Source organism: Lampetra planeri, chromosome 3 (genome assembly GCF_965212315.1).
Source record: "Lampetra planeri chromosome 3, kcLamPlan1.2.h2, whole genome shotgun sequence".
Taxonomy (NCBI): domain Eukaryota; kingdom Metazoa; phylum Chordata; class Hyperoartia; order Petromyzontiformes; family Petromyzontidae; genus Lampetra; species Lampetra planeri.
The window spans coordinates 10,826,758-10,853,576 of record NC_136109.1 but is presented as its reverse complement, the minus strand read 5'-3'; the positions used below and the strand labels follow the sequence as shown (position 1 = coordinate 10,853,576).

At 47.8% G+C, this 26,819-nt stretch overlaps 1 protein-coding gene across 5 annotated transcripts in view; it reads left to right on the top strand.

Moving 5' to 3' along the window:
- The window catches only part of LOC144737650 (uncharacterized), a 75,436-nt gene that overhangs the window by 30,208 nt on the left and 18,409 nt on the right, over nt 1-26,819 (top strand). For 2 of the 5 annotated variants that reach the window (XM_078620451.1, XM_078620460.1), the window contains exon 3: nt 17,515-18,138. In XM_078620451.1, coding sequence (XP_078476577.1) covers nt 17,595-18,138 — 544 coding nt within the window. In that variant the 5' untranslated portion in view covers nt 17,515-17,594. The other 3 variants (XM_078620442.1, XM_078620431.1, XM_078620470.1) reach the window with 3 other exon arrangements.

The following is a 26,819-nucleotide window of genomic DNA, read 5'->3' as shown; positions in this document are numbered from 1 at the left end:
CATCTAGCAGTGGAACTGCTGAACCAGGAAGAAACAGCGAGAGAGCTGTTACAAGACGTTATATATTTGGTGAAGGGCAAGCAGGCGGGGTCTAAGCTGGTAAGGAATTCCATCCCCGCACGCAAGCACGCCAGTTGTGTTAATGGGAGAGAATAGGGAGAGAGATTAGGGAGAGAGATTATCATGAAATGAGCGTCTGTCGCCGCATAAGAGTATGGCCCCCCCATATGCGCACAACAGCAGTGTTAATGGGAGATTAGCACTATGTTGATGGGGGAGATTAGCCAGAGAGATTAGGGGGATTAGCAGGTTAATGTCATGTCTATGTGTAACACAAGATGCGGCGCTGCCAACTGCGCTGTGAGAGGCAAGCGCGTCCACGCAAGAGAACCACCGCAACGGTGGTCGCGCCAGTGAGACACACAGCCCATCACACAGCCAGAACCATCGATACATTGACGCTAAGGGAGCAGAGGTGGCCATGTTAGTGAGACCCCAGCCCGTTAATGCAGAGGCACCTAACAGGGCAATGCAACTCAGGGAGTCAGAGATAATAGCCAAACGGCAGGGAAGAATGGAAGCACCACAGCAAGTTACGACTTTGCTTGGTTAATAACGGCCTTCCAATTATTGATCAGCTTATACCCATCTTCTCGGTTGAAATAGTTTCTGTGTTTATATATCTGGATGACTTCATGGACAAATCTTTGATGGTAGCCCGAAGCTTTGCAGAGTACCTTGGTCTCGGAAAAAAACAATATCGTGCGAGCCCACTGCGTTATAACAATGATCAGCCACGGCAGAGGTATTGGTTCTGCCGTATTTCAAATCTGTCATGTGTTCGCGAACACGGTCCGAGACATGTTTCGTTTCCCCAATGTCACTGCTGCTGCAAGACACAACTTCGTTTGTAGACACCAGGGTATTGCATGTCATGAATGACATCCTTCACAGATGGGATCAAATCACGGATTGTGTGTACTGTATTGAATCGGACCTGGATCTTGTGTTTGTTTAAGATTTAGGAAATATTTTCGGTAACACCTGCTACGTATGGCAAGGTGATGGTTTTGATTGGGTCCTCAGATGTTTGTCTCCCTATGGTTGGGGATACAGCTTTGCGGATTGTGCGGTCTGAGTATCCATTCATCTTGAGGGCTTGGTGTATGTGCTCCAGTTCACTGGCTAGGTGGCGCAAGATTTTAGATGCGACATGTCAGGAACACCATGATGGACGCACCTGATAGTACTTTAAAATATAATGTTCTACATCAAGGAAGCTTCAACACACACGTGTTAATCGTATGATAATAATGTACAGCCCTTTGTCAAGTCACTGCTGGATGAAGGCCTCCATGTGAATTGTTGGTTGTGGAATTTGTTTGGCCACCTCACGCTGATCAGCGTGGGGTTATCCAGGCCCTGTGGTTCAGATGCGTGTTAGCTTGTTTACTGATGTTAGCAGTGATCCGGGATTTGAACTCCGATCACCACATTTTCCACAGACCAAAGCCGGACACATTTGTCACTCAGCCTACATGTATCAAAGCTTGTGCAATATACTATCCGTGTCAAAAAGTTCAACACAACTGTACTATCAGATTTGTTATATAAATCAACTCCAGTCACCCGACTGTCCGAGTCAAACCGGGACAGGTGGCAACCTATACATTGGCTGGGTTATTTGCGCAGGGTGCTAACCACTGCACCACCACTCCAGCCTGTAATGGTATATAAAACTACAGTATCGAGCTAGAGATGTTCCAAAAATAGTGACTTAAAAAATTCAAACTAAGTTTGGCAGGACTTTTTTGTTTTCACATGGGTGCAGTTTTTACATTCTGAAGGAAATGTTTACACTTCATGGGGAGTAGTTTTGCGGTTATATAAGACACGCCACAAAAAGAAGCTTAAGTGCCACCGAAGCTACGAGGTGTACACTGCAAGTTGGGGTTTAATTTTATTTTGTTTTCCAAATTCAACTCCCCTTTCGCCCGGAGATAATCCTTCAGCACTGCAAAGACAATCGCCCCTTTAAACCGGCACGCGAGTGCTTTTCGTCGTTGTTACAAAGCACAGATAACCAGTTCTGCAACTTCTCAACCTTCTACACAACGGCGGTCATTTTAAATTCCAAAATGGCCGCTTGAGGACAGGGAAGGTCAAGGGCAGAGGATGTGGGGGGGGGGAGTGAAATCATATTTATTTTATACCAGAGGAATCTGATGAGCTACAAAGCAATTTTTTGTTCACAGACGTCCAGTAGGGGGGATTACAACGATAGTAGCAGAGGTGGGACAAAGTCATTGTTATGCAAGTCCAAGTCGAGTCGCAAGTCATCAAATTCATGACTCGAGTCTGACTCGAGTCCAAGTCACATGACTCGAGTCCACATCTCATAGGTGGGACAAAGTCATCGTTATGCAAGTCCAAGTCGAGTCGCAAGTCATCAAATTCATGACTCGAGTCTGACTCGAGTCCAAGTCACATGACTCGAGTCCACACCTCTGGATAGTAGTATACCTGTCACACCCTTTTCAGTGCCTACTTATTACAGACCAATTCAGACATTATCGGTCACCCCTTATACATCTCAACGTTCATCCTACAAAGTCCCATCACAGGGGAGAAACACAAATAGACCAAAACAATGTTTGCCCGTATGGAAACGGCTGTCAGCCGTATGGACATGAAAACTCAATTCCCATGTACAAGAATACGGGTAAACCGTATGGGTTGACAGGTACGTAGTAGTGCAAAGCACAAGAAAGATAAAACAAATCACCCAAACGCATACAAATACAACTAAACCATTCCCCATCCGAGCAGGCAAAGCCCACTGAGATTATTAACTTATGTTTTCCGAAGCGACCTGGCTATCCCGAATGAAAGCCACTCAACAAAGTGGCCCATCAATTGGACATTCATTTTATAGTAGGCTGCAAAATAATGAGGTGGGGGCAATTGTGAGAGGCGGGGGTGGGTGAGGTGGGGTGGGGGCTGGTGAGGTGGGGGCTGTGAGGGGTGGGGGAGGGTGAGGTGGAGTGGAGGCGGGTGGGCGAGGTTGGGGCTGTGAGGGGTCAGGGCGGTTGATTTGGGGGGGAGGATCGCCGAGAGGGGGGGGGGTGTTAACTTTGACATGCCATCAAGAAAAGGGGCGTGCGCCGATCAACGCGCACCAACCAATCACCCGCGTCGCTTGTCGAGCGGACCACGCCCATACATGACTATGTTTGGAACCGGAAACAACGTGGGCGTCTGCCCCATCTCCAGGTGGTACGACTCACGTGGTTTGTGTGGGGGTGAGTTGGGAGGGGGGAGCCACTGTCCCCACTGTAGAGCATAGGTGGGCACAGGTGAGCACAGGTATGCGTGTTTGTACCCCACCCAAGTGAAGTATTCGCCCAGGTGTGTTTGTTGCACAGAGCGTGCTCGTGCGCAGTGGTGAGCGTCACACTGTTCAATGTGAGGCAGGTGAGGTCTGTGCGTGGTGTGTGAGGTCTGTGTGTGTGTGGTCTGTGTATGTGTGATGTCTGTGTGTGTGCGGTCTCTGTGTGTGTGTGGTTTGTGTGGTCTGTGTGGTCTGTGTGTGTGTGGTCAGGTGTGAGCGTCACACTGTTCCAGGTGAGGCAGGTGAGGTCTTTGTGTGTGTGTGAGGTCTGTGTGTGTGTAGTCTGTGTGTGTGGTCAGGTGTGAGCGTTACACTGTTCCAGGTGAGGTGTGTGTGAGGTCTGTGCGTGGTGTGTGTGGTCTGTGTATGTGGTCAGGTGTGAGCGTCACACTGTTCAATGTGAGGCAGGTGAGGTCTGTGTGTGCGTGGTAAGTGTTGTGTGTGGTGAGTGGGGGAGCGGTAGTGACACGAACCCGTTGGGATACCCGGGTTCGATTCCAGCTCAGGGCCAAGAGCAGTGGCGATTATCTCAAATTGTCGTGGGCTTCCTCTAAGTCTACTCGGCTTCAAATGAGTACTTAATGTGGTGCGTCAACATCAACACTCGGGACTCAAAGGCGGCCGTGCTTGGTTCTCGCTAACAACACTTGCCCCAAAAGTATTTGGTGAGTGACACAACTGGGGTGTGCGTGGTGAGTGTGAGTGACACGGTTGGGGTGTGTGGTGAGTGTGAGTGACACGGGGTATGTGTGGTGAGTGTGAGTGACACGGGGTGTGTGTGGTGAGTGTGAGTGACACCGTTGGGGTGTGTGTGGGTGAGTGTGAGTGACACGGTTGAGGTGTGTGTGGTGAGTGTGAGTGACACGGTTGGGGTGTGTGTGGTGAGTGTGTGTGACACGGGGTGTCTGTGGTGAGTGTGAGTGACACGGTTGGGGTGTGTGTGGGTGAGTGTGAGTGACACGGTTGAGGTGTGTGTGGTGAGTGAGTGACACGGGGTGTGTGTGGTGAGTGTGACACGGGGTGTGTGTGGTGAGTGCGAGTGACACGGTTGAGGTGTGTGTGGTGAGTATGAGTGACACGGGGTGTGTGTGGTGAGTGTGAGTGACACGGGGTGTGTGTGGTGAGTTCGAGTGACACGGGGTGTGTGTGGTGAGTGTGAGTGACACGGTTGGGGTGTGTGTGGTGTGAGTGACACGGTTGGGGTGTGTGTGGTGAGTGTGAATGACACATTTGGGGAGTGTGTGGGTTAGTGTGACACAGTTGGGGTGTGTGTGGTTAGTGCGAGTGACACAGTGACAGTTGGGGGATGTGTGGTTAGAGTGCCATAGTTGGGATGTGTGTGTATAGTGTGAGTGACAAAGATGGGGTTAGTGATCTTGTCTTTAGGTGTGTGTATGTGGTTAGTCTGAGTGACACGGGGTGTGTGTGTGTGGTTAGTGTGGCACAGGCGACGTGTGTGTTATTGACGAAGCGGAGGTGCCAGTGGTTAGCCATGTCATTCATGGTAGTACATTGTATTATACCTTACAACACACCTTGATAGAGGCAGTTGTGCCCCGCTTATGAGAAACAAAGAGCAGATGTCGCGTTCAATGTGGCGCAGGTGGCCAAGTTTGTTACAGCAGCAGCTTCTCTAAAATAAAACCTCTCCGACCCAGATGGATGGCGTACTGCAAATAATACAATATGACACATAACTTAGTTTGAATTACAATATTTAGGTTTAATTAATCTGTTTCAGTAACGCTTGAGTCAAATAAATTGATGACTACTCTGTGTGGATGAATACTCCTAAGCAGTGGAAGGGATGAGATGAGATTCACTGATTGTGAAGGGCTAATGAGATTTTCTGACAGGCTTGAAGACATTTACAGGGTCTTTATTTTTTTAGTTAATTATTAGTCTTTCACGTGGTCTGATGCTGACCTTGTGTTCACGTTATACGGTCGTATTAAATTTCTAATAGGTTTTAACAAAGATTAAAAAAAATACTAATTTTATGTATATAGCCAACCTGCGCTAATCAGCAGTGCAGGGGGAAAAGGACAACACACTTAAACACACAAAATATTCAGTTCTAAAGATATTAGTTTGTCAAGCTAAATGATTTAAACCCGCATAGCTCCCATTGGCTTCCTAATCTCGGAAGGGCAGAACATTCCAGACGGCCGCAGAAGCACCGCGCCGATGCCGGCGACTGCCGTCTTTGTTTCGATGGCTTCGCTTAAAAACGACTGCTATTTCATGTATTTGTAGTGTCATTGATGAGGGCACCGTAGTGTAGCGACAGTACAGTGTGAGTGGTACTGTATGGGCAGAGCCTCCTTCGGGCACCGGATGGGCGTACCAAGGGAAAGGCTGGGTAAACAGTAAGGGACACGTAACCGGATGAGGTGGAAACGGGGGACCAGTGTGAGGGTGAAATGAACACGTGATGTGGGTCCTGAACCCTCGGGAAGGATCTGGGGAAATGGGCGTGGCCAAGAGCGGGGCGTGGCCAAGGGAGGGGCCGCAAGAATAAAAGCCGAGCCCGGGGGGGGGGGGTTCGTCCTGGCTGAGAATAAACCTTCGTAGTCTCTGGGCGTCATGCACGTGGACCAGGCAGCGTGTGTTGGCTGTGCTGGTCCGATTTAGTAGTTGTCCCATCCAAAGTGTATATAGTTAAGAATAGGAGAGGTGGGTTACCACCCTATGTCGTTATCCCGTTAGTGTTAAGAGTTGTGTGATGTTAGTTAATACGTGTTGCCTCCAAGTTCTAGTGTGCGCCTCGATTGACCCCATTGCATATTTCTTCAAATAATAATCAGCGCAGTAGCAAGGACAGGGCAGCTGGGGGCAGCCGCCATAGGTTGCCAAGGGGGGTGGGGATAGCGCGGCGTGCTCTGTGAATGGCTGATTGAAATGTTGCAAAATGAAGCGAGTGGTGACGGACCGAATGGGCGGATGTTGGTTGGTTTAAATAATGACCGAAGAGAGCAGAGTGTATAGCCTTGTATCAGCAGTGGACCCACGTGGTAGAATGATGCATTCGAATTGACCACGCAGATAACATTGTTATGCTGTCGCGCACAGAGAATCATTTGTGTGCCCAGGTGGTTAATTTGTTACTTTATTTCACTTAGTTTGGTAGCCTTTCTGGCTTGCCCCAAATTTCCGGCTCGGTCAAAGTGCTCGGCAACAAACAGCACGACTGAAGGTACTGTTTCATAGATAACATATCAAAATACAGATTTGAAGCTTTCGTGACTGCAGAAATCCATACTCTTTGGTTCTTTCGCTAAAGTCACGTAGTTAGAAATAAAATAAAAACAAATCACGACGTTTCAATTGCAACACAAGCAATCATCACCAGGTGGGAAAACCACAGCAAGGTTTTTTTTGCTGAAGTGGGAGAGAGTTGCCGTGGTAAGAGGTTATATAGGTAAGAGAGGGGGGGTCAAGGGGGGAGAGAGAGAGGGGGCGTGGGGTAGGGGGAGGGGAGCGTTGCGTGGACGCTAGGAGAGGGACGTGAAGCTAGACGGGGGGAGGTGGGCGGGGCTGGAAGTGGGAGGCCGAGAGAACTGGGGATGCAGGGGTGGGCGGAGTTAACTCGGAAACACGGGCAGTGCACGAGTGTCAATGCAGCAACAACGCCAATGCAGCAACAATGCCAATAAAGCAACAAAGCCAATGCAGCAGCAATGCCAAACGCTGGGGATGCGGGGGGGGGGGAATTAACTCTGCAAAATAGACTAGTACCCAGCAAATATGATGAGATAACCATAAACAGTTAAGGTTTTACCTGGTTAATAACATCCTTCCAATGCTTGCTCAATTTGTATCCATCTTCTCGGTTGAAGTTATGTCTATGTTTATATATCTGGATGGCTTCATGAACAAACCTTTGTGATTTGTTTTTTTAATTTATTTCTAACTACAGTACGTGACTTTACCGAAATAACCAAAGAATATAATAATACATTTGTAGGAGATTTGGAAAAGAGAATCCTCATCATGGGAAGATAGCCCATAGATGTCCACTGCACATTTACATCATTTGTTTCCACTTTCCTCTGTCTTTGTGCCAATATGCGTCAAGTAGTTGCCACATCTTTCTGGCATCAATCTCTTTTTATCGTTGTCCAGCCATTCTCTGTTAGGTCTTTCTCTCTTTCCGGTTCCTTTCATTTTTACGAACAACACACTTTTAATTTTCCTGTTGCACCCATCCTGTGTGTCCAGATATTGCCAGTTTCCTTCTCAATCACTGCCTGCATCAGGTCTTCTTTTATATGCAACCTTTTTCTTACTTCTACGTTGGTCGCTCTTTGGGTCCAACTTAGATGCAGTAGGAAAAGAGAATACGGGAAGGAACTTCAAAGGCTAGCGATACAAGAGAAAATATCTGAAAGACAAGTGTGTTTGAACTGCAGTATAGTGGTTGAACATAGTATGGATGAGGTGAAACCAGTCAGTCTGGTAGACCGAATGCTCAACATGGGTGGAGGGTGGCTAAGTGACTGGAGTGAATTGGTTAGTGTTGGCCCGCTTTGCCTCACATAGGCAATGTTTACGCTCTGGCGGTCCCTAACCTCCTCCCATTAACACGTATTCCTTTGGGGGAAAAGTTCCCGTTTCCTATATCTGTAATATGTGAAGGGAATGAAACCGCATTTTTTGTCCGATGAAAGAGCATGGTCTTCATCTTGGGGGGGGGGGATTTAGGAGCAATTTAGTGATGACAATTGATGGTCAATTAAATGGAAAACATGTTTGGAGACTCTTTTTGACTTTGTTTGGAGATTTACCCCATACTAGCATGGCAGTTAGATGTGTAGGGCACGGACAGCGGGGGACAAGGACAGAAGTCAAACGTAGTTCTACTACGACTACAAAAGTAATTATTATTTTGCCAGGTAAAGCCCACTGGAGTTATGAGCTCTTTTTCAGTGGTGACTTGGCCCACATGGGAAGTGGCTTATCGCATGTGGGGAATTTATAGTCGCCAAATAATCAAAAAGAATGGTTCTAAACGTTGAGGGAAAAACCAAGAAGATCCGAAGAAAAATCCACACGACCACCCCCAAAGGGATGATGAACCGAGTCTATCCCCACCCAGGATTTTTACTTGCAACCTTCCGATTGCATAGCACTCACTATACGGCTGAGCTCCCAGGGTAAGTCAATCAGTTTAACATCTTTTTTTTGACAAATGAGAAATGAAATGTATTTTATTTAAGAGAGTAGTGTCCAAAAAAGGGAATTAATATCATCACCAGATGGCTTACTTGGTAGACTGATGCTTGCAGATCGACCACGGAACACATCCGACTACACGTTTTCATTTATTTTTGAAAAATCATTTCCCACATACCCCGAATTCCGGCTTACTTGAGTCCGGTTTTTTGGGTTTCGACATAGGCGATGTGTACTTTGCACTACTGCTGTTGACAACGATAACTTGCCTTGTCAATGGAACTACTTGTCTGTTGCATGTAACGTGAGTTCGTGACACAGGTGAGGTATGTGGGTGTGTGCTTCTTGCAGCTTGTGACACTGGAGCTGTTTGGTTCTTGCCAGTTATAGATTGAGTTGCGGTGTTCTGTCTTACGCTAGTTGCTTGACACGTGCATTTTGAGGGCAAAGATCGTGTCTCCATTGCTTAACAATGACACAGGTGGGGCGGGTTTGTTCGATGCGTTTTGTTTCCGTTACAGTTGTTGAGCAAAGGCCCAAAACGCCAAGCGGTTTTACAGCAAACGGCACTTTTAAAGTTGTCGTATGTAAGAGTTTCATACGTTTTCTTGAATGTAATTGAGCAAGTTTGTACGAACTTTGGAGAAATTAAGAAATATAAATGTTTTGACCTTGTCAGGTGGTGGTTGAACTCTGTATGGATAAGACTGAACAGTCAGTCTGGAGGATCGAGTCCTCATCGTGAAAGGAGGAAGCCATATCTTTCTTTCTTATGGCAGCGTGATAAGCAACGTTATATTTTGATGTTCAGAGAGCCACTTGAGGCCTTACAAGAATTATGTTGTGAATGTCTGAGATGTTGAAGAGGGCATTGTTGGTTGACGTGTTCCATCACCTGGCTACGAACAGCCCCAGTTGCAATTCGTGGGCTGTCTTTTCATCTTTCACCGGAGTAATCGGTGGCCACCTGCCTTTCGATGTTCCGATGTGGTTCAAAGCAGACCAAATGATCATTGGCAAGTCCATTCGAGGGAGGGCTCTGTAGTGCAATCGACGATGAGGCTGTTGTGTTGGACCATTGCCGTCATTGAGAGCTTTCACTTCTTTCCAGAGTGGAACCAATGTGTGAAGTTCACGGGAACAGTAACCACACTAGCAGCGGTAAATTAATGAAAAGGACGCTACTACTGACCATTAGTAAATCGGAGAGCACTGGATCATCAATCCATGCGTCTGCTTTACATTGAGCGCTGTCGAGTACGGTGAGGTAGGATCTAGGTGCTCCATCTCGGATATATAATAACATTATTCTAACTTCAGCTGCATTTTAGCTTTTTATATGAGATATAAGGGATAATTGTTCAGAGTTAAAGATGACATTTGCTAACAAAAGTTAAATCAAGTTTTTTCGATGCCGCATTAGCCAAATCAACAATATAACCATCTGTGAGAGGTCAGAGGAGATTGTTTTGTGAATCAGATAGTTATTTTACTACGGCTAGGAATGTAATTAAGTATTATTATGTTTGTTTACCTAGGAAATCTTCGCTGTCTCAAGACCCTTTTTCGAGAGGGCCCTGTCAAGTTTTTGCGGATGTGGGCGATGTTATGTATTATCCCAAATTATTCACTTGTGGGTAATAGTTCAATGGCCTACTCGTGTAAATCTAATGCATATTTATAGGCACCTTCACTCAGGACGCTTGACATAGCTTACAATATTGTGACAGTATAAAATTATTTAGATGTCAGGGGCATGCACGGATTTCCGAATGAGTGAGAGCAATAGAGGGCTGCTTAGGGATCACGAAAGGTTTGGGGAGGGACGGGAAGGAGTGGAGGGGTGAGGGGAGGGAAGAGAATGAGCAATAGAGAAGAGGTGAGGCTTTAAAGAGAGGAACGGAAGGAGGTTAAGGAGGGGGAACTGCTCAATGTACAGGGGCAATGTTGAGTATGGGCAGTGTTGAACCTACGCGCAGTGTTGAGCTTACAGGCGGCGTTGAGCCTGCGGGCGGCGTTGAGCCTACGGGCAGTGCTGAGTCTATGGGCAGTGTTGAGTCTACAGGTAGTGTTGTTCAATGTAAAAGGGAAGTTTATTCCAGTGGAGAGGTGCAAGGAGGGAGAAGGACCGAAGACGGGATTGGGCACAGGGAGGAAGGACAGAGTAGAGAAGATTGGGAACGAAGAGGACGAGGGAGGGAACATGGAAGGAGGTGAGAGAGGCAGAATAATGTGGAGCAAAACAATGAGGAGATTGAAAAACTTTTGTCAGATATTTGAAAAGGCAGCGGTAGTAAACGGGAAGCCAGTGGAGTTGAAAGAGGTGAGAATTAAAAGGGGGTTGAAAATCACTCGTGCAAAAGCAAATGACATATCGGGATCTTAAACGTCCACTGTAAAGCAGACAGGACATTTCTTTTTACGGTTAATGCCCCTTCCTGGATAATTCAGGGCGACTGCTGGATTTGGACCGTGAACCTCTGTTATAAGCGACGAACACGCCATACTACTAGGCCGTGTCACCATAGGTTCGACGCTTCCACGATGGAGGAGCTGATTGTTGGTGATCGATGGAGACACTTTGCCAAGTAACGAAGTCAAGGTGATAGGCCGATACTTACTTGCATGATATGGATCGCCCTTTTTTGTGTGGACTGGCAGTCCCCTGCCTAATTTCGCTGGTACAGCCTTGGTGCTATATGAGAGCTTGAAGAGCCTTTTAAGAACTGGTGCAAGTTATGGAGCACACCTATTAAGCACAATGCTTGGTTTACCATTGGAACTGCAAGTCTTAGGGGGGTATTCAGTTTCGTATTGTAACCCCTTGCTTAATACGTGTTCACACAATGCCTTTTCGCTGTGATGCCGTTCTTCCGTGAGGGAACACTTCGCCCAACATGGAATGCGCACCATTATAGCGCAGTTTCTAAGTCATTGTCGACGACCTACTTTCTTGAGCTATGTGGCTGAACGGAATGATACAGTAGGCAGAATGATACAGTAGGCAGAATGATACATTTCCCTCATACTCAATTCTTTTTCCCGCCATGGGATGACTGAAGGCTGATTTTGAAGTGCAAATGGGATTCGGTAGCAAATGTGATTCCTCGCTTAACGCGGTTTTACGTGTTAATGCGGCGCCTTTCAGGAACGTATCTTGTGCTAAAAGCGAGGAGTTACTGTTTGCATGCATTGCAAATCTTAGTTTCATCTTTTGTAAGGAATCGTATTAGAAACACATGTTCTGCTAATATATGAACCAAAACGATTTGCCATGTCTTTTATGTCAAGAATGGCAGTTGAAGATCCACCCCTTATTGGTGTAATCTTTTTTAAATTATCAATGCTTTTCTAGGAATGACCGAGTGCCAGCTAGGCAGGATGCCAGCGTCCACTGGACAGGATACCGCATTTACAAGCGTCAAGTTTCAGTGACTGGCGACGCGCGCTTCGCACTGTAAGTGACGATGCAACAGAAGCATGATGTCTGCTGTGTGTTCGTTGAGTTGTTGACGCAAGTAAGGCATGTGTGTGTGGTGCTGTTGAGGTTAGTAATGAGTGTATGTTAAGTATGTACAGTATATGTCTCTTGGAGTTTGTGGTAGCGGTTAGTACACTGCGCTACGAACCTGGAGGCCTGAGTTCGATACCTGCTCGTGGCTAATATCAGCCATGATATCTCAACCAGTTCTTGGCTCTCCCCTGGGTTGACTCTGCTTAAATGAGTACGAAGTGCAGTGCGTAAACATCAGCACTGGGTAGGGTTGGGGGAAAGACAGCCGGACATAGTGCTGACTACACCCCCCACCCCTTTGTGCACTCTCCCAGCCTAAATAGGTGCTCTCTAACAGCACTTTCTCCAAACAGTCTATGTATGCTACTCTGGGGGGTAATTGTCCTTGTATCGGTTAGTGTGTTGTGGACCAGTGCAAGTGGCTGGTATACCCACGCCCTTAAAATGGTTTGCCAAAGGACCATGAGGTGAAAAACCCAAGCATGTGTTCCGGAGGCCCCGAGGGAGCAGGTGTCCCTAAAGTCTCCTGGTAAAATTCCTTTTTTGGTGGATCAAGGGGACTGACGCTCCCCCTTCAAGAAGCTTCCAGAAATAAACATATAGTTGCTACGGCTGCCCACGTGGGTATGTCTGAAACCAGGGGCGGTTTCTTCATTAGGGCGATTGGGCGACGCACCACCAATGTCATTCAACCACAGAGTCACGCTAGCCGTCACTGTGCCTCTGGATATAGTCCAATCAGCGTCATGCTACGTTCTGTGGAGTACCGCCTCTTTTTGGGCGATTTCCCTCCAGCTGAAAATCGCCCCGAGTGGTCCCATAGACTTATATTCAAAGATGTTTTTTTTCAAACGGGGGCGCTGCAATGCATTCTCTATGGCTTCCGGGAGGGCTTGCCCTAACGTGCTTACGTCATCATACGTGCTTACGGCATCATACGTAAGCACGTTTCATCCAACAATATAATTTGTCACCACCTAGTGGAATCTTTAATAAAATAAACTTGAGTGGTTTGTTTTAATAGTGAGTATAGAAACAAACAAGATGTATTGTAAGAGTCACTTTATTTTTCATTAATATTAAAGAAGTGAAGTTGCCTTTACATGCTTAAGTTGTTAATTTATCCATTGCATGGGTGGACCTTATCCTTATCAATCATCCAGACATTTGCCCCCCCTGAGATATTTTGCAGGAGCCGCCACTGTCTGAAACCCTTGCTGGGAAGGAGAGGCTTCCGTTACTCTGGTATTGCCTGGATCTGTCTGGACTCTAGGAGGTGCATTTGACTTGTTGTAGCTACTGTCACCACAAGAGGTAGACAGTCCTCTGTCTACTCAAGAGCCAACAACAGTGAGGGCTCTTTCAATCAAGGGGCCTGGGAGTATGGTGGTGGGTTACGGGAGGCCGTGAACCCCCAGAGATGTTGTGCTCACCTTCCCATATATCAGCACGAAGCAAGCAATGCTGGTAGTTGGTGGCCTTTGCCCTCACTGAAGACGGACATTTGTCATTGGATGCAGGCAAGGCTGATGATTTGGATGTCTTCTTTGACCTTTCCTCGATATTTACTAAATTGGTTCTACAATACAAAATACAGCAATCTTAGTTGGTGTGCCCAAATGGATAACAATACTTGTACTTGGGCAGGAGTTATTGGAAGGCATGGGGCAGATAAACTCAACAATACTTGCAGGAGGTTGCTAGATTCTTCTGCAACCCATGGACTTGTAATTCCCTAACGTGGTTCCATCATTGGCACAGTCACACATTGGACCCATGCCGTGTCCGAACAAGAACATCTGCTGGACTATGTAGTGGCGGAACGGTGAATGTGTAGCCATGTCCTTGACACCAGGACCTATACCATTGAGGTGATCTGACAATTGACCATCATCGGCTTGACGCCATTATTTTACTGTGGCGGTGCGCATCCCACCCTGGATCCCATCTAAATTCCAAGATACCGTGGTCTCAGCTTCTGTAAATTGCAAGTGAGAATTTGAACAACGCTTTCAGTTGGGATTGGCATCTGATACCAAGAGGAAATGTGGATGAGCTTCAGGATTCCTGCCGGAGTAGGTGTGCAGATTTTCTAAACAAATTTATGAGGACTTAGGGCTGAGGATCGGGGGAGAAGAACCCCAAATAACAATGGGACAAGGGTGGCCTGACTGATGGTTGTGGAGACATAAAGGTTGGAGTAGCTAGCCAACTTCAGCTCACGAGTTACTCGATTGATGTGCCATCTGCTGAAGCGGTGTGAAGAGCAATCGAGAGTCTGAAACCACATACAGTAAATCACTGGAGAGGAATGTCTCCCAAGCATTGTTCTAGGAGAAGGTGGTGATTGTGTGCAGTCTGCTTTACCTTAATATTCCTGTAAATTATTGGACAACTGGCTGAGTTCTGCAGGATTGAGAGGATGCTGTAGTTGTGCCCAATTTATAAGAAGGTGAACCCGTGCTTATTGTAACAGCTATCAGGATATCGCCCTGCTTAAATATGTCAGGGAAAGTCTTGCTAAGTGTCACCCAGCATCATCTTGCGAGGCACACAGAAGCTTTGCTGGGCCTCATTGTGTGATTTTTCACAGAGGGTTGGTCCTGCATGGGTGCCAAATTCTCTGTCCACATGCTCTACAGCAGAGTGCTAGGGAAGTTCAACAGGGCTTACAGCTTGATTGACCTCGCCAAGGCCTATGATACCATCAAGGGTCAGACCTTTGGGTTCTTCATGCTTGTCGGGTCCCTGAAAATTAAGGATCTTCATGATGGTGGGCTGATCTTGGTAAAGCTTAAATGGCTGCCAGTTTACAGATCTTCCCTCTTCACTCTGGTTTGTGACAGAAACGTCCTCTGGCCCTTCTACTATTTAACAAATTTTCTCACCGTATAGTTTGACAAGCTTACCATGTCTGTGCAACTTTCATCTGTACCAGTGGAACTTCCATCTCGTACAGACACGGTGGCAGGCTGATCAATGCCTCAGGTGAAGTCTAGGGATGGCTCCCTACTGGTCAACCATGTTAAGTATGCCGATGACTTGGTACTTGCTGAGAATGTGTTGGAGACTCTGCTGCTGAAGCTGTGGCTCGCCACAAAGATGCAGTGCCTTACTATCAGCCCCACTCTTTGAGTGGTGAGGTGGTGTAGAAGGTGAAGAAGTATCCATACCCAGACAGTGCTCATAACCAGCTGCGGTTTGACAGCAGAACTCTCACTGTGAATCAGTCATATGACATTTTTATCAGTTGCGGAACATTGTGGTCTTGTCACTCAACACAAACTGCTGGGTCTTTTTGGCCACAATCGTACCCTATCCGTCCCTATCCGTCCCTACGCTTATGAAACACTGACCCCTTTACATAAACACAACATTCCTGCCTGCTTTCCCACAGTCCATCCTGGGTTCATCTGGAGTGGATTGTGCGAAGCCTTTTGTCGATCTTTTAAAGATACGGACGTTGTCCCATGAGTGAGCTTCTCCGGCAGAAGAGGATGTGTTATTCCAATTATCATATGTGTTTACCCAGGCGAGCCTCATGACTTTTTTTAGGAGAGTTTTGCCAAGTCTTCTCTGTCGGCAGTGATGATTGCGATATATACACCCAATTAGTATTTTGCGGGTAATTTATCAAATTTAGCAAACTTGGACTATGACCTCGGCACACAAATGGTCTGCTCTTGCCAACTGATACGACTGAATCTTTGATGTCCGCTTTGAAGCAGAAAGTGTTCGTGAAAAATGGGTATTAAATTAATCATGGCGGCTGGTGGATCCGAACCGTGCATCTCTGCAATGAGTGGTGAACATGCCAGAACGCCATTTTACCAGGGTACATACCATGGAGCCATGTTGTGGCTGATTCATGTAGCCCACTTGCCCAGCAATAGCATTCCAAAATAGCTTTTTGTTTCGCCAGATAGAGGGGGGGGGGGCTAAGTTGACAGTATGGGCTAGAAAGGAAGATGGGCTGATGTGGTGCCCGTTGACCTGGAGATGTGTGGACTTACTATTGACTGGTACCAGTGATGTCAAGGTTGACCTTGTGTGGATGAGGCTTATAAAAAGATGCTGCTGGGAAATTGGACGTAGTTGCCCTCCAGCAGAGGGTCGGGTGGATAAAACATGGCAAGGTATCAAAATTGGGGTGCGCAGGTGGTGGTGCATCTAGGACATTTTACTTGTGACACCTGAGACTATTGTGACCTGCCAGCAAGCCTTCAATACTTATGTAGTGACACAGTGCTGACTGTTGTACAGCAGCTGCAACTGCAGGTAGACACTTGGCGAACACTCCGTTGAACATATACACGGATGTGCCGGCAGGGCAGAGTAACTGGGGCAAGGGTCATGGTAGACCTTCTGGGGAGGCCCCTGGAACCCTCTGGTGGCTTCGAGAAGGGAGGCACGGCTAAGGCGGAGCCAAGCCGCACCGAGGGGAATAAAAGCAGCGGAGAGCAAGAGCTCCGGGCTGCCGGTTCTGGGAGTGGACTCGTCTCTTCATCGCTGTCGCCTTTGTCGCTGCCGCCTTCGCCCGATCATTGCGCGGCCGGAAAATAGTTGGCTGTCTCGGTCGACGCAACGCAGACATGGTCGTGTCTGGGCCGGGTCGTACGGCAGCGTGGTCGTGAGAGAGGGGGCCGGAAGTTGGTGGCGTGAGCACAATAAAAGGGAAGGACGGTGCCTCCTACGACTACCTTGTCTCCGACTGAGTGTGTGCGTGGCACACGCCACCCGCACACACACAAGCCTCGAGGAGGAGGAAGAAGAGACTTACACTTACACTGGACATCTGTGACAAAAGAGCTTTCTAGCTCATCGGATTCTTCCAGTACAAATATATATTCTGATTCTGACTTCACGTGGCCTCACAGTTGCACCTAGCCTGGCACAAGTGCTGTGATGATATCGCTGCCACTTTGTGGCAAATAGAGTGTGTTCCTGTTGATAGTTATAATAGAGGGAGAATATTGCAAATTGTCTTGGACCGCCCCTGCCCAAAACCACAATGTTGCATAATCCTTGCCGGGACCTCTCCCGACACACTTGAGGGGAAATGCCCTGGTTATTGTTACAATAATCTCGATCGCTTCTTGTAAAGAGGAAAAACTACCTGAGTTAGTGGTTCATGTGAATTAGTGACACAAGTGTGTGTGTGTGGTTAGTCTGAGTACGAGTGTGTATGTGTGATTTGTGTCTGTTTGTCACACAGGCGAGTGTTCCTGTGCAGCCCAGGTGAGTGATGCTGGTATGGTCAGGAGCGTTTCCTGCAGATTTCGCAACACACCCAATGTCTGCTGGTCTTTTTTCAGGACACAAAGATGAACACTGTTGCACGTGTCGTGCTTGTTGCATGGGCAGCTTGCCTTACTGTGATGTTTGTAAGAAGCATTCTCTATTAATGTGTTGTTGTTCTGCACTTCAATTCCAGCTTTGGTCGTGTGTGACATTGGCAAAGTCGAAAAGGGTTCAAACTTCTACTGAAAACTTCCACTGGGGTGGGGCGGCGGAATGGCTTGCACGGTGTCCACCCCGGTGCTGGAGGCAAGTGGGGACTTCCCGGCGTGGCTGGAGGCGCAGGGCGTGAACGCGGAAGTGGCCCGGGCCATGGACTCTGAGCTGGGCATCCGGGACTACGGGGTCCTGCGCGCTTGCGTCGGGGATGGACTCGTGCGGGCCGAGCTGCTGGCCGCGGCGCGCGACCGCCTGCCCTTCGGCTTCTACGCCGTGCTGCGGCAGGTGGTGAAGGCCCTGCAGGGCGCCGAGCCCCACGACGGTGGGACACCGTCTATGGAGGCATTCCATGGCGTGGACGCTGTGCTGAGCAGCCTCGTGGATGTGCTGGTCATGCTGTTCAGCGGCCTGAGCCGCGAGCTGTCACTGTCGGTGCATCGTCTCGGTGCCATGGAAGGATCCGTAGGCAACGAGGGAAGCACCATTCCCACCAGGGTCATCCGATTTGGGCACAGGTGCAGTGAAGAGCAGCAGCAACAGCAGCAGCTTCAACCACAACAACCGGTGCAGCAGGAAGGACTGGCGATACAGACCAACCAATGTGAGTTATCTTCGATTGGAATGGCGCCGCGTTTTATCTGACCACTTGGGTCTCCTTTTCAAATGCAATAAAAAAAAATACTAGTTGGCCTGTATGCCACATCTGTGTCATTAGAAGTATGCTGCCTGCCGCACGTATTTTATTCTATGCTTTTATTATCTTAAATCAACAGTGAAATGCAACCTCTGTTGGCCCTACTTCTTCCTCTGTCAGACCCGACCCATCCTCTTTATGCCCCACCCCCTTATTTCTTAGGCCCCAATGCTTTCTGACATGGGACTCCCATCTCTTCCTCTTCCGGCTTTGCACCTTTCCTTTGTAGGCCCCACCCCTTCTTTTGTAGGCACCACCTCTTTCGGTTCAGGCTCTGTCCCCTCCCCCAGACGTGGTGTTGAGCTGGTTTTGGTAGTTTTGGGGATTGTGGAAGGGGTGGGAAAGTGCGTCGGGAGCAGTAGCATAACGGTTAGTGCGCTGCGCTACGAACCCTGCGATCCGAGTTCGATGCCTGCCGACTCACGGCCAACACCAGTGACGATTATCTGACCCGGTCATGGGCCTCCCCTAGGTCGACTCGGCCTCAAATGAGTGCCTGGTGTGGTGTGTAAACATTGCCACTGGGGAGACAAAGGCAGCAGGCCGGCCGACCAGGAATGGTGCTGGCCACCCACCCCGTCATGTGCCGTGCGGACCTTCATAGGTGACCTTCATAGGTTCTACTCGCCAACAGCACTTACCCCAACAGTTTGTTAAGGCTATACGGGGGATCTTTGTCTTTGGGGGAGTGTGTACAGCAGTGGTAGTGGTGCGGGGAGGGGAGACTGTAGGGGTCGAGTTGGGGTGACTTCACGAGATGACCAAATTCCCTCTCAAGAGCAATATAATTTTTTATATTTTTTCCCCCCACAGTTATTTTTTACTATTACACACTTGATTGAACTTGCCGTGTTGTCCGTTTCTATTCTTTGGAATCTTTAACGCTTAATATCTTGGGATCTACGAAGCCTAAAGAGCTGAAATTTTTACACAGACTCGCCGCCTCGCTTGACAATGAAACATTTCGTAATAAGTATAACCCGTAAAAACAACGTTTTTCACTATAAATCCTTTATATGCGTGGCAGCGAACTTAATATAAAGGATTTAAAAATATATTCGCCTGTGGAGGACGCGGGGATCGATCCCACGACCTTTGGCATGGGAAGCGAGGGCGCTACCAACTGCGCTACTCCGCCACGGCCTGTGGAGGGGTTACGCTCTGGGCTCTTACAATGTGACGTTCAGCCAAAGCCATGAATGAGTTCTATTTGAATATATGTAAAATAAAAATTTTTTGCCTAAAAGTGTAAAATTTTGGGAATTTTTTTTCACGAACATTAATTGTCTCGCACAACGAGTCTGTGTGGAAAATGTCAGCTCGATTGGATCACGGGAAGTGGGTTAAAAAACGACCGAAAGATTTGCACGGTCGTAAGCAAGCAAGCAAGCACGCAAGCAAGCAAGCAAGCGAACTTAATATAAAGGATTTTAAAAAAAGGTCCAGATCCCGCCCATCGTGGTCCTATTCGTGTTTTTAACTACATTTTAATCAATAATTGCACATTCCACCCCAACTTTTTTTAAATCATGTATGGTCGCGCCCACACCTACGACGGCAAGCGTCTGGTCCAATCACAGCGGCTGTTGCTGGCCAGCCTGTAACCAATGAAAGGAGCGCTTTTATCGCCACTCGTCATTGCGCCGGAGCGGCCGCTATGGCTTGGTTGTTCCTTTGTGCGAGAGCAACAAGTACACAAACAAAAATTGGTTAAAAATAAGATTTTCAATGCACACACTTTTATTTGCACTACAAAGTAGAAAATACATTATTTTGTCCCCGGAATTAATCAAATTTCATGTGCTCACTAAAAGTGGGTGGTCTTCCTTTTGATGTGTATAATTTTCTTTATGCGAACCACACACTTTTATTGAGCACATCAGATTCGATTAATTCTGGGGTCAAAATAATTATTTTCTAGTTTTGAGCGCAAATAAAAGTGAAAATCTGGGGGTTTTTTACAAAAAATTTCAGATTGCGCTATCGGTGGTATGTCAGGGAATTAAAGAATACCTCTTGGGAATCCTCATTGAGCAGCGCAAACCCTCTCGTTAGAGAGTGACCCACCGATGCAGATATGACCAGGGCTCCCTTTGAAAGTCTAATCTGGTCCACACTGTAGTGGGGAGAAGGGAGGTGGGGGGGGCAAGACTTTCCCACCTGCCCTGCCACTCATCGATGACCAGACTGAGACAACTCCCTCCGCTTGAGAATTTAGTTTAATGGCAGGCAGGCGGCTTCCTCTTTTCGACAAAAACATGTTTTAAGCATAGATTTGAAGCTTTCGTGACTGCAAGGATTCATATTCTTAGGTTTTTTCGGTAAAGTCACGTAGGTAAAACATTAAAATTAATGAAAGTAAAATAAAATAAAAATCACGACGTTTCGGAGGCAACACAAGTCTCCGTCATCAGGTGGGACCGTCACAGCCAGATTTGCTGCATCAAGTGAGGCAATGATTCAAGATGTAATCCCTTAAAAGTAAGTTGAGGGGGAAGGAGAGGGGGGCGGAGCTCATCAGAATGTGGTAGCCAATGAATGGAACGTATCGGGAGGGAGGGGGGCGGGGCTCAAAGACGGCACGACGTGCCACGTAGAACGCATCGGGAGGGGGAGGGGGGGCGGGGCCAAAAGAATACACGACGTGGTACACGTCGACGGTGCATTATTTTGGCCCCGCCCCCCTCCCCCTCCCGATGCGTTCTACGTGGCACGTCGTGCCGTCTTTGAGCCCCGCCCCCCTCCCTCCCGATACGTTCCAATCATTGGCTACCACATTCTGATGAGCTCCGCCCCCCTCTCCTCCCCCCTCAACTTGCTTTTAAGGGATTACATCTTGAATCATTGCCTCACTTGATGCAGCAAATCTGGCTGTGACGGTCCCACCTGATGACGGAGACTTGTGTTGCCTCCAAAACGTCGTGATTTTTATTTTATTTTACTTTCATTAATTTTAATGTTTTACCTACGTGACTTTACCGAAAAAACCTAAGAATATGTTTTAAGCATTCCCAGCTCAGACGCTCTTGATCTCCGAGCCACCCACGTAACTCTCACGTGTGCAAAGACATTGAGGAAGTAGCCACGCATTGTCGCAGAACCCTTGGGGGGGGGGGGGGGGGGGAAGACCTGACCTCGTTTGACACTTCCCTCGATCAATAGTTGTTGATAATGTGTTCGCTGTTAGCTATGGACGTATTGCACTACGTTGTGATTTGGTTAGGGCGCTTACTTGCAGTTTGGAATCAGTCATCCTCTTTGCAGTGGCTTTTGGCTGGCCATCGAACAAAGACAGTCACTGACATTGCGCTTTCGGATGCGCTTCTGCGGCCATCTGGAACGCTCTTCCTTCTGATATTAGGAAACTACTGGAGCTACGCACTTTTAAGTCTAGACTAAACACCTCCACTTTTAAGTCTAGATTGAAAACGAATTTCTTGGAAACTGCTTTTAGTGTTTAGTTTGTTGTCCTTCCCCCACACCTCCGATTAGCACTATTGGCTATGTACGGTTCCAAATAAGTTCAACACACATACATTGCAAGTTCAAATGCCAGTCGGTTCATCATTTTCTCACTGTCATTAAAATGAGTGCGACTTTGTGGGAGTTCAGTGGTGGCTGTCCCGTTTGTCACTCAACCGGGCTCGTAAACCTTTCCTTTCGTTGTCCTCCCCTCCTCCACGAACTCACCACTCCAGCAGCCAAGAAGACAGCGAGCCCCCAGTCAACCTTCGCTCAGCAGGTCACTCATTCCTCCCTTTGTTTACCTCAAGACTTGTAACCTCCCTTCCTCTAGCAATCCATGCTGTTGACTCCAATCCTCTGTTTAAATCCAGGCTCCAGACCTTGCTTTTCACCTCAGCCAATCACCGAACAAACACTTTCTGTCTCATGAATAAATATGCCCTCTCTTCTCGTAGACACGACAAACCTCCAAATTTGTATTGTAATTTACATAGTATGTCGTGATTTACCGCATGTGGGTTTTGCCACTTTGCTCACAACGCTGTGTAGCCATAAAAAAGTCAAACGCCTCCCCACTGAAGATGGAGGTTGCTGCTCATTGATGTCGCATTTATCGCTGCTCACGAGTGCAGCATGGCGCGAAGCCGTGAGATTCCGGTTTGGCGAGGAAACGAGTGTGGCCCCCCCCATCTCCTCTGGGTTTTACAGTGTCAGGTGAAGGGTGTGGGTTGTTTGGAATGTGCACGAGTTGACGTGAGCTGTGGGGTGTGTACCTTCCTCCCCCTGCCTCTGCAAACACTAAGCCACTGGCTGAATGAGCCCCCCCCCCCGCTCTCAATGTCATGTGAGCCTGTAGGGCTTGTTTGACTGTACCTCACCGGGGGCTGGTGAAGGTCGATGAGCATAAACGTGGAAGCGTATGAGTGCGGTACAACGCGAGATTTAGCTACACTGCATCCTGCTGCCCACAAATATTTATTTTATTTTATACCTACGTGACTTTACCGACAGAACCAAAGAGTATGGATCCCTGCAGTCACGAAAACCACAAATCTAGATTATTTACCCCTCTGTTTATAACACCTGTTGTGCATGGTGGTTGCACAGCCAGCCCATCGCTTATCCAGGCTCAATCCTGCTAAACTACAGACATCTGATGAGATCGGACACATTCTGGGTTGTAAAAACCCGTCACCACCCAACACAGCCACTTAGTAAGGTTTGTCACGTAAACAGAACACGCCAATTCGTTACTCGTGTAGAGGAGTATTGTGAGTAACCAATGAGGGGGCGAACAGAAGGAGGTGCGAGCGGGTTGACGGTCAAGAATGGCGAAACGTCACGGGTTACGAATGGGGCTTTCGGAGAGCACTTTCAGGAACATGGACTGAGCCGAGCTGGGGGGAGGAGCCGCCCAAGGGGTTCGTAAGGGGGACCCCGTGACGGAGGCGTGGTCGTTGTGGGGAGCCAGGGTAAGGATCGGCTGAACAGGGTCTCTTTCCTCGTTGCGGAGCGGTGTTGGCTGAACCCCCGCTCCGGGCAGATGAGTGGGAGAGCCCAAAGGGTAGCCAAAGGGTAGGACCCGAATAATATTCAGTGTCTGAGGTAAAGGACCGTGATAGAGTGCACCTACACGGTGTGAGTGTAGGATGTCGAGTGTGATAGTGGTTTAATAAACGGCAACAGCCTTTATAGTATTTCTCATCTCCGCGTGGCCCTACTGCACTACGCTAGTATAGCACACCGGTGTGTTGGAGAGTAAATTCACAACATTTACAATTTGAGTACGACGTTTCGCCAGTAATTATGAGCATCATCAGGCGGCAGCCAGATTTGTGATCTGGATTTACACGATCTAACCCAAAAACCTCTTATGGATAATATTCGTCGCGAAAGCCTATGCGTTAAACGGCATTCTATGTTGTTTGGTCCTAGGTAGCTCTAAGCAGTAGGTGAAGCAATTATCGAACTTCAGTTCTTGTTTGCGTTCATTTCTTACCGTGATGTGTACAGGCTGATGCAATAGCATATAAACCATTAATCTTATGCTGGCTCAATAGCCATATACATGGGGAGTAAAGTACACTCGTCGTATGCAAAGTAATCCGGGGGTAACTATTAGAAACTATCCTTTTGCCCGTCCAAGGAAAAGCAGACCGCAACGTGATATTCATTGCATCCATTCGTGTGCAATTTGTAAGGCCGCGGTGACACAGACTTATTTCATTTAAAGGTTATAATCCCTTGTTCATCTTGACGTCCTTTTTACTTTGATGTCATGGAGATTGCGTGACGTGTAGTGAGGGTTATAATTTGACGCTGAGGAGAGGGGTGGAGTTGCCTCGCCCCCCCATGTGGAGTGACGTCACCCTCTAATTATTATTAATGGAGGGGGGCGTCCATTTGGAGGACGTCACCTGTTCATGATTATCAATGAGGGTGGCTGGTCGATGTGAAGTGACATCACGAGCGTTAAGAACAAACATTCCTCGGTGATTGTAGTAGGTATAGCCTGTTATCTGTGGTAAATAATCACCCTATCCGCGTAGTTAATAATAGTGTAGTAGAGTTCACGACTCTTGGACGCCGGAGTTGGAGGCACACGGGTTTATTACACACAGCACGGTTGTGGCATACAACTCTAGAGGGGGTGTCGGCCCCCTCACCCGGCTAGCTGGGGATACACGCGCTAGCCACTTCTAGCCTGCCTCCTAGTCCTCCTCTAACGGGCTAGGGGAGGCTATCTGGCCCGACACTGGTAAGTCGGGCCCGGTACCCTGAGTCCCAGACCAGCTCTTGACAAGAGCACCGGTTCTGGATCTCGGGACCACGCCGCTGGCTCGGTCTTGTTCGGCCCTGATAAGGACGGCGAACCAGGGGAGTCCAGGGCTCTCGCTAAGACGTCTTCAGTCTTCACTGGTTAGCTTAACATGACTCCCGAGCCCTCCGATACATCCCCTTTTATACCCAACCCCCCGCTGAGGGGTGGGGCCCCGGGGGATCATAACTCCGAATCAGCCCCCCCCAGGGTGCCTGGCGCGGACGTCGTAGAGAGCACCTCCCCGTGCACTCACGTAGCCCCGCCCACTGTGTTTGTTTGCCATAAGCTGCCATGCATAACGGGCTCTCTCTCTAACACCCCTACAATAGGATCAATTAGCTGCCTTGTCATGCCCTTGAACATAACGGTCAGGATCGTGGTCCTCGACTGGAAAAGTGTAACAATAGAGATCTGAAAATTTTCTGGTAAATGCTTGGGAGGAGGGCGAGACTTGAGATAAAAAAAATAGGAACAGCAGGGTATTTGAAAACGTGCCAAAGTATAACAATGCACATTTTGAGCATTAAGAAAAGTGGGCTTTCGGGCGAAGGTGACTGAAAAACACCTATTTTTTGGGTCTTTCGGTAAAGTCATGGAGATAGGTTCAAAGAAATGTTTTAAAAACCACGATGTTTCGATCACAACACAAGCGACCGTCATCATGAGGCAAAAAAGAGGGGGAAAGTTTCTAAGGCAGACTGTTTTAAAGGTTTAAAATGGGTGTAGCCCAAGGGTCCTAAACGAAGTTGGCGGGGCTAGTGATGATAACGTGAGAGATTAGCATGTTAATGTAAGATCAGAGAGTGGCCTCCTCCACGATGAGGGCATGGAGGTGGCTATGTTAATGTGAGCGATTAGCATGTTAATGTAAGATCGCAGAGCAGCAATGTCGAGCTCGGCAAGCGAGTAGGCTGTGTTAGTGTGGGAAATTGAACCTGTTAATGTAAAATCAGAGCCGAAATTAACAACTAACATCGGAAGGTGGTAGGATGGGAACATCACAGCCAATTATGACTTGAACTTGTTGATAACGTCCTTCCAATGATTGCTCAGTTTATACCCATCTTCTCGATTGAAGTTGTGTCTGTATATGTGGATGGCTTCATGAAGTCCAAGTCGAGTCGCAAGTCATCAAATTCATGACTCGAGTCTGACTCGAGTCCAAGTCACATGACTCGAGTCCACATCTCATAGGTGGGACAAAGTCATTGTTATGCAAGTCCAAGTCGAGTCGCAAGTCATCAAATTCATGACTCGAGTCTGACTCGAGTCCAAGTCACATGACTCGAGTCCACACCTCTGGTAGATAGCCAGTGGGTTTGCAAAGTACCGTATTTTCCCGCATATAGCCCACATACACATATAACCCGCAGACACATATACCCCGCAAACATAGCGTTTTGTGTAAAACAAATTTCATATAGCCCGTACCTCCATATACCCCGCATGCATTCATATCTTTCACGTCATTACCGCAGCTTAATTCCATCATATTAATACAAAGTTTACATTTGTAATACATTCCACGATCAATTGTTAACATTAAAATCATAACGTGCACAAATAAAACAAACTAACCGGAAACGAGTGAACTTAAAACAGTAAATAAGTAACAAAAGTAAATATTCAATAAATAAGTAACACATAACTGGTAGATCTGAAACATGGTAGTACCTCTCTTTTCAGAAGCGACCTGGTCACAATTGATAGCTCAACGAAGTGGCTTATCGTGTGGACACAGCCAAATGCTCTAAACACCTATTCTTTTTTAAATGTGGAGGGGGAAAAAACGAGTGATGATGATGAGCTGCTGCTTCCCCCATTTGTTTCTCTCATGTGCAGAAACATTTTTTGTTTAATTTTATAAAGTAGCTTTTTGTTGACTCTTCACCCTGCTCGCCTCCTAAGGGAGGAGATAAGGTGGCAAGGCACTGCAAAGTGACTTGCGGTGGTTTGCGCACATTGACCGAGGGGGCGAGGGTTGCGCAACACGGTCCGACTCAATGGACACGTCCTGTTGTTGGACAGTCGGGGGCGGCGCAGCTGTTGCTTTGGAACGAATCGAACATTCTGTGCCTGGGGTGGGGGGGAAGATCGGCGGTTCAGATACAGTCATTCAGAAGCCCGCTTAAGCGGAAGAAGGGAACTAAAACCCTGCCCAGCGACAGTGTGCCGGTGTGTCACGGCCGTCCTCCACAATCGGCGATGACCAAATCCGCTGTTGGACGGAGGCCTCGCCCAAGACTGTCACCGACCCTGTCGCCTGCAACAAGAGTTGATTGCATCGCTACTCCTTCTTTGC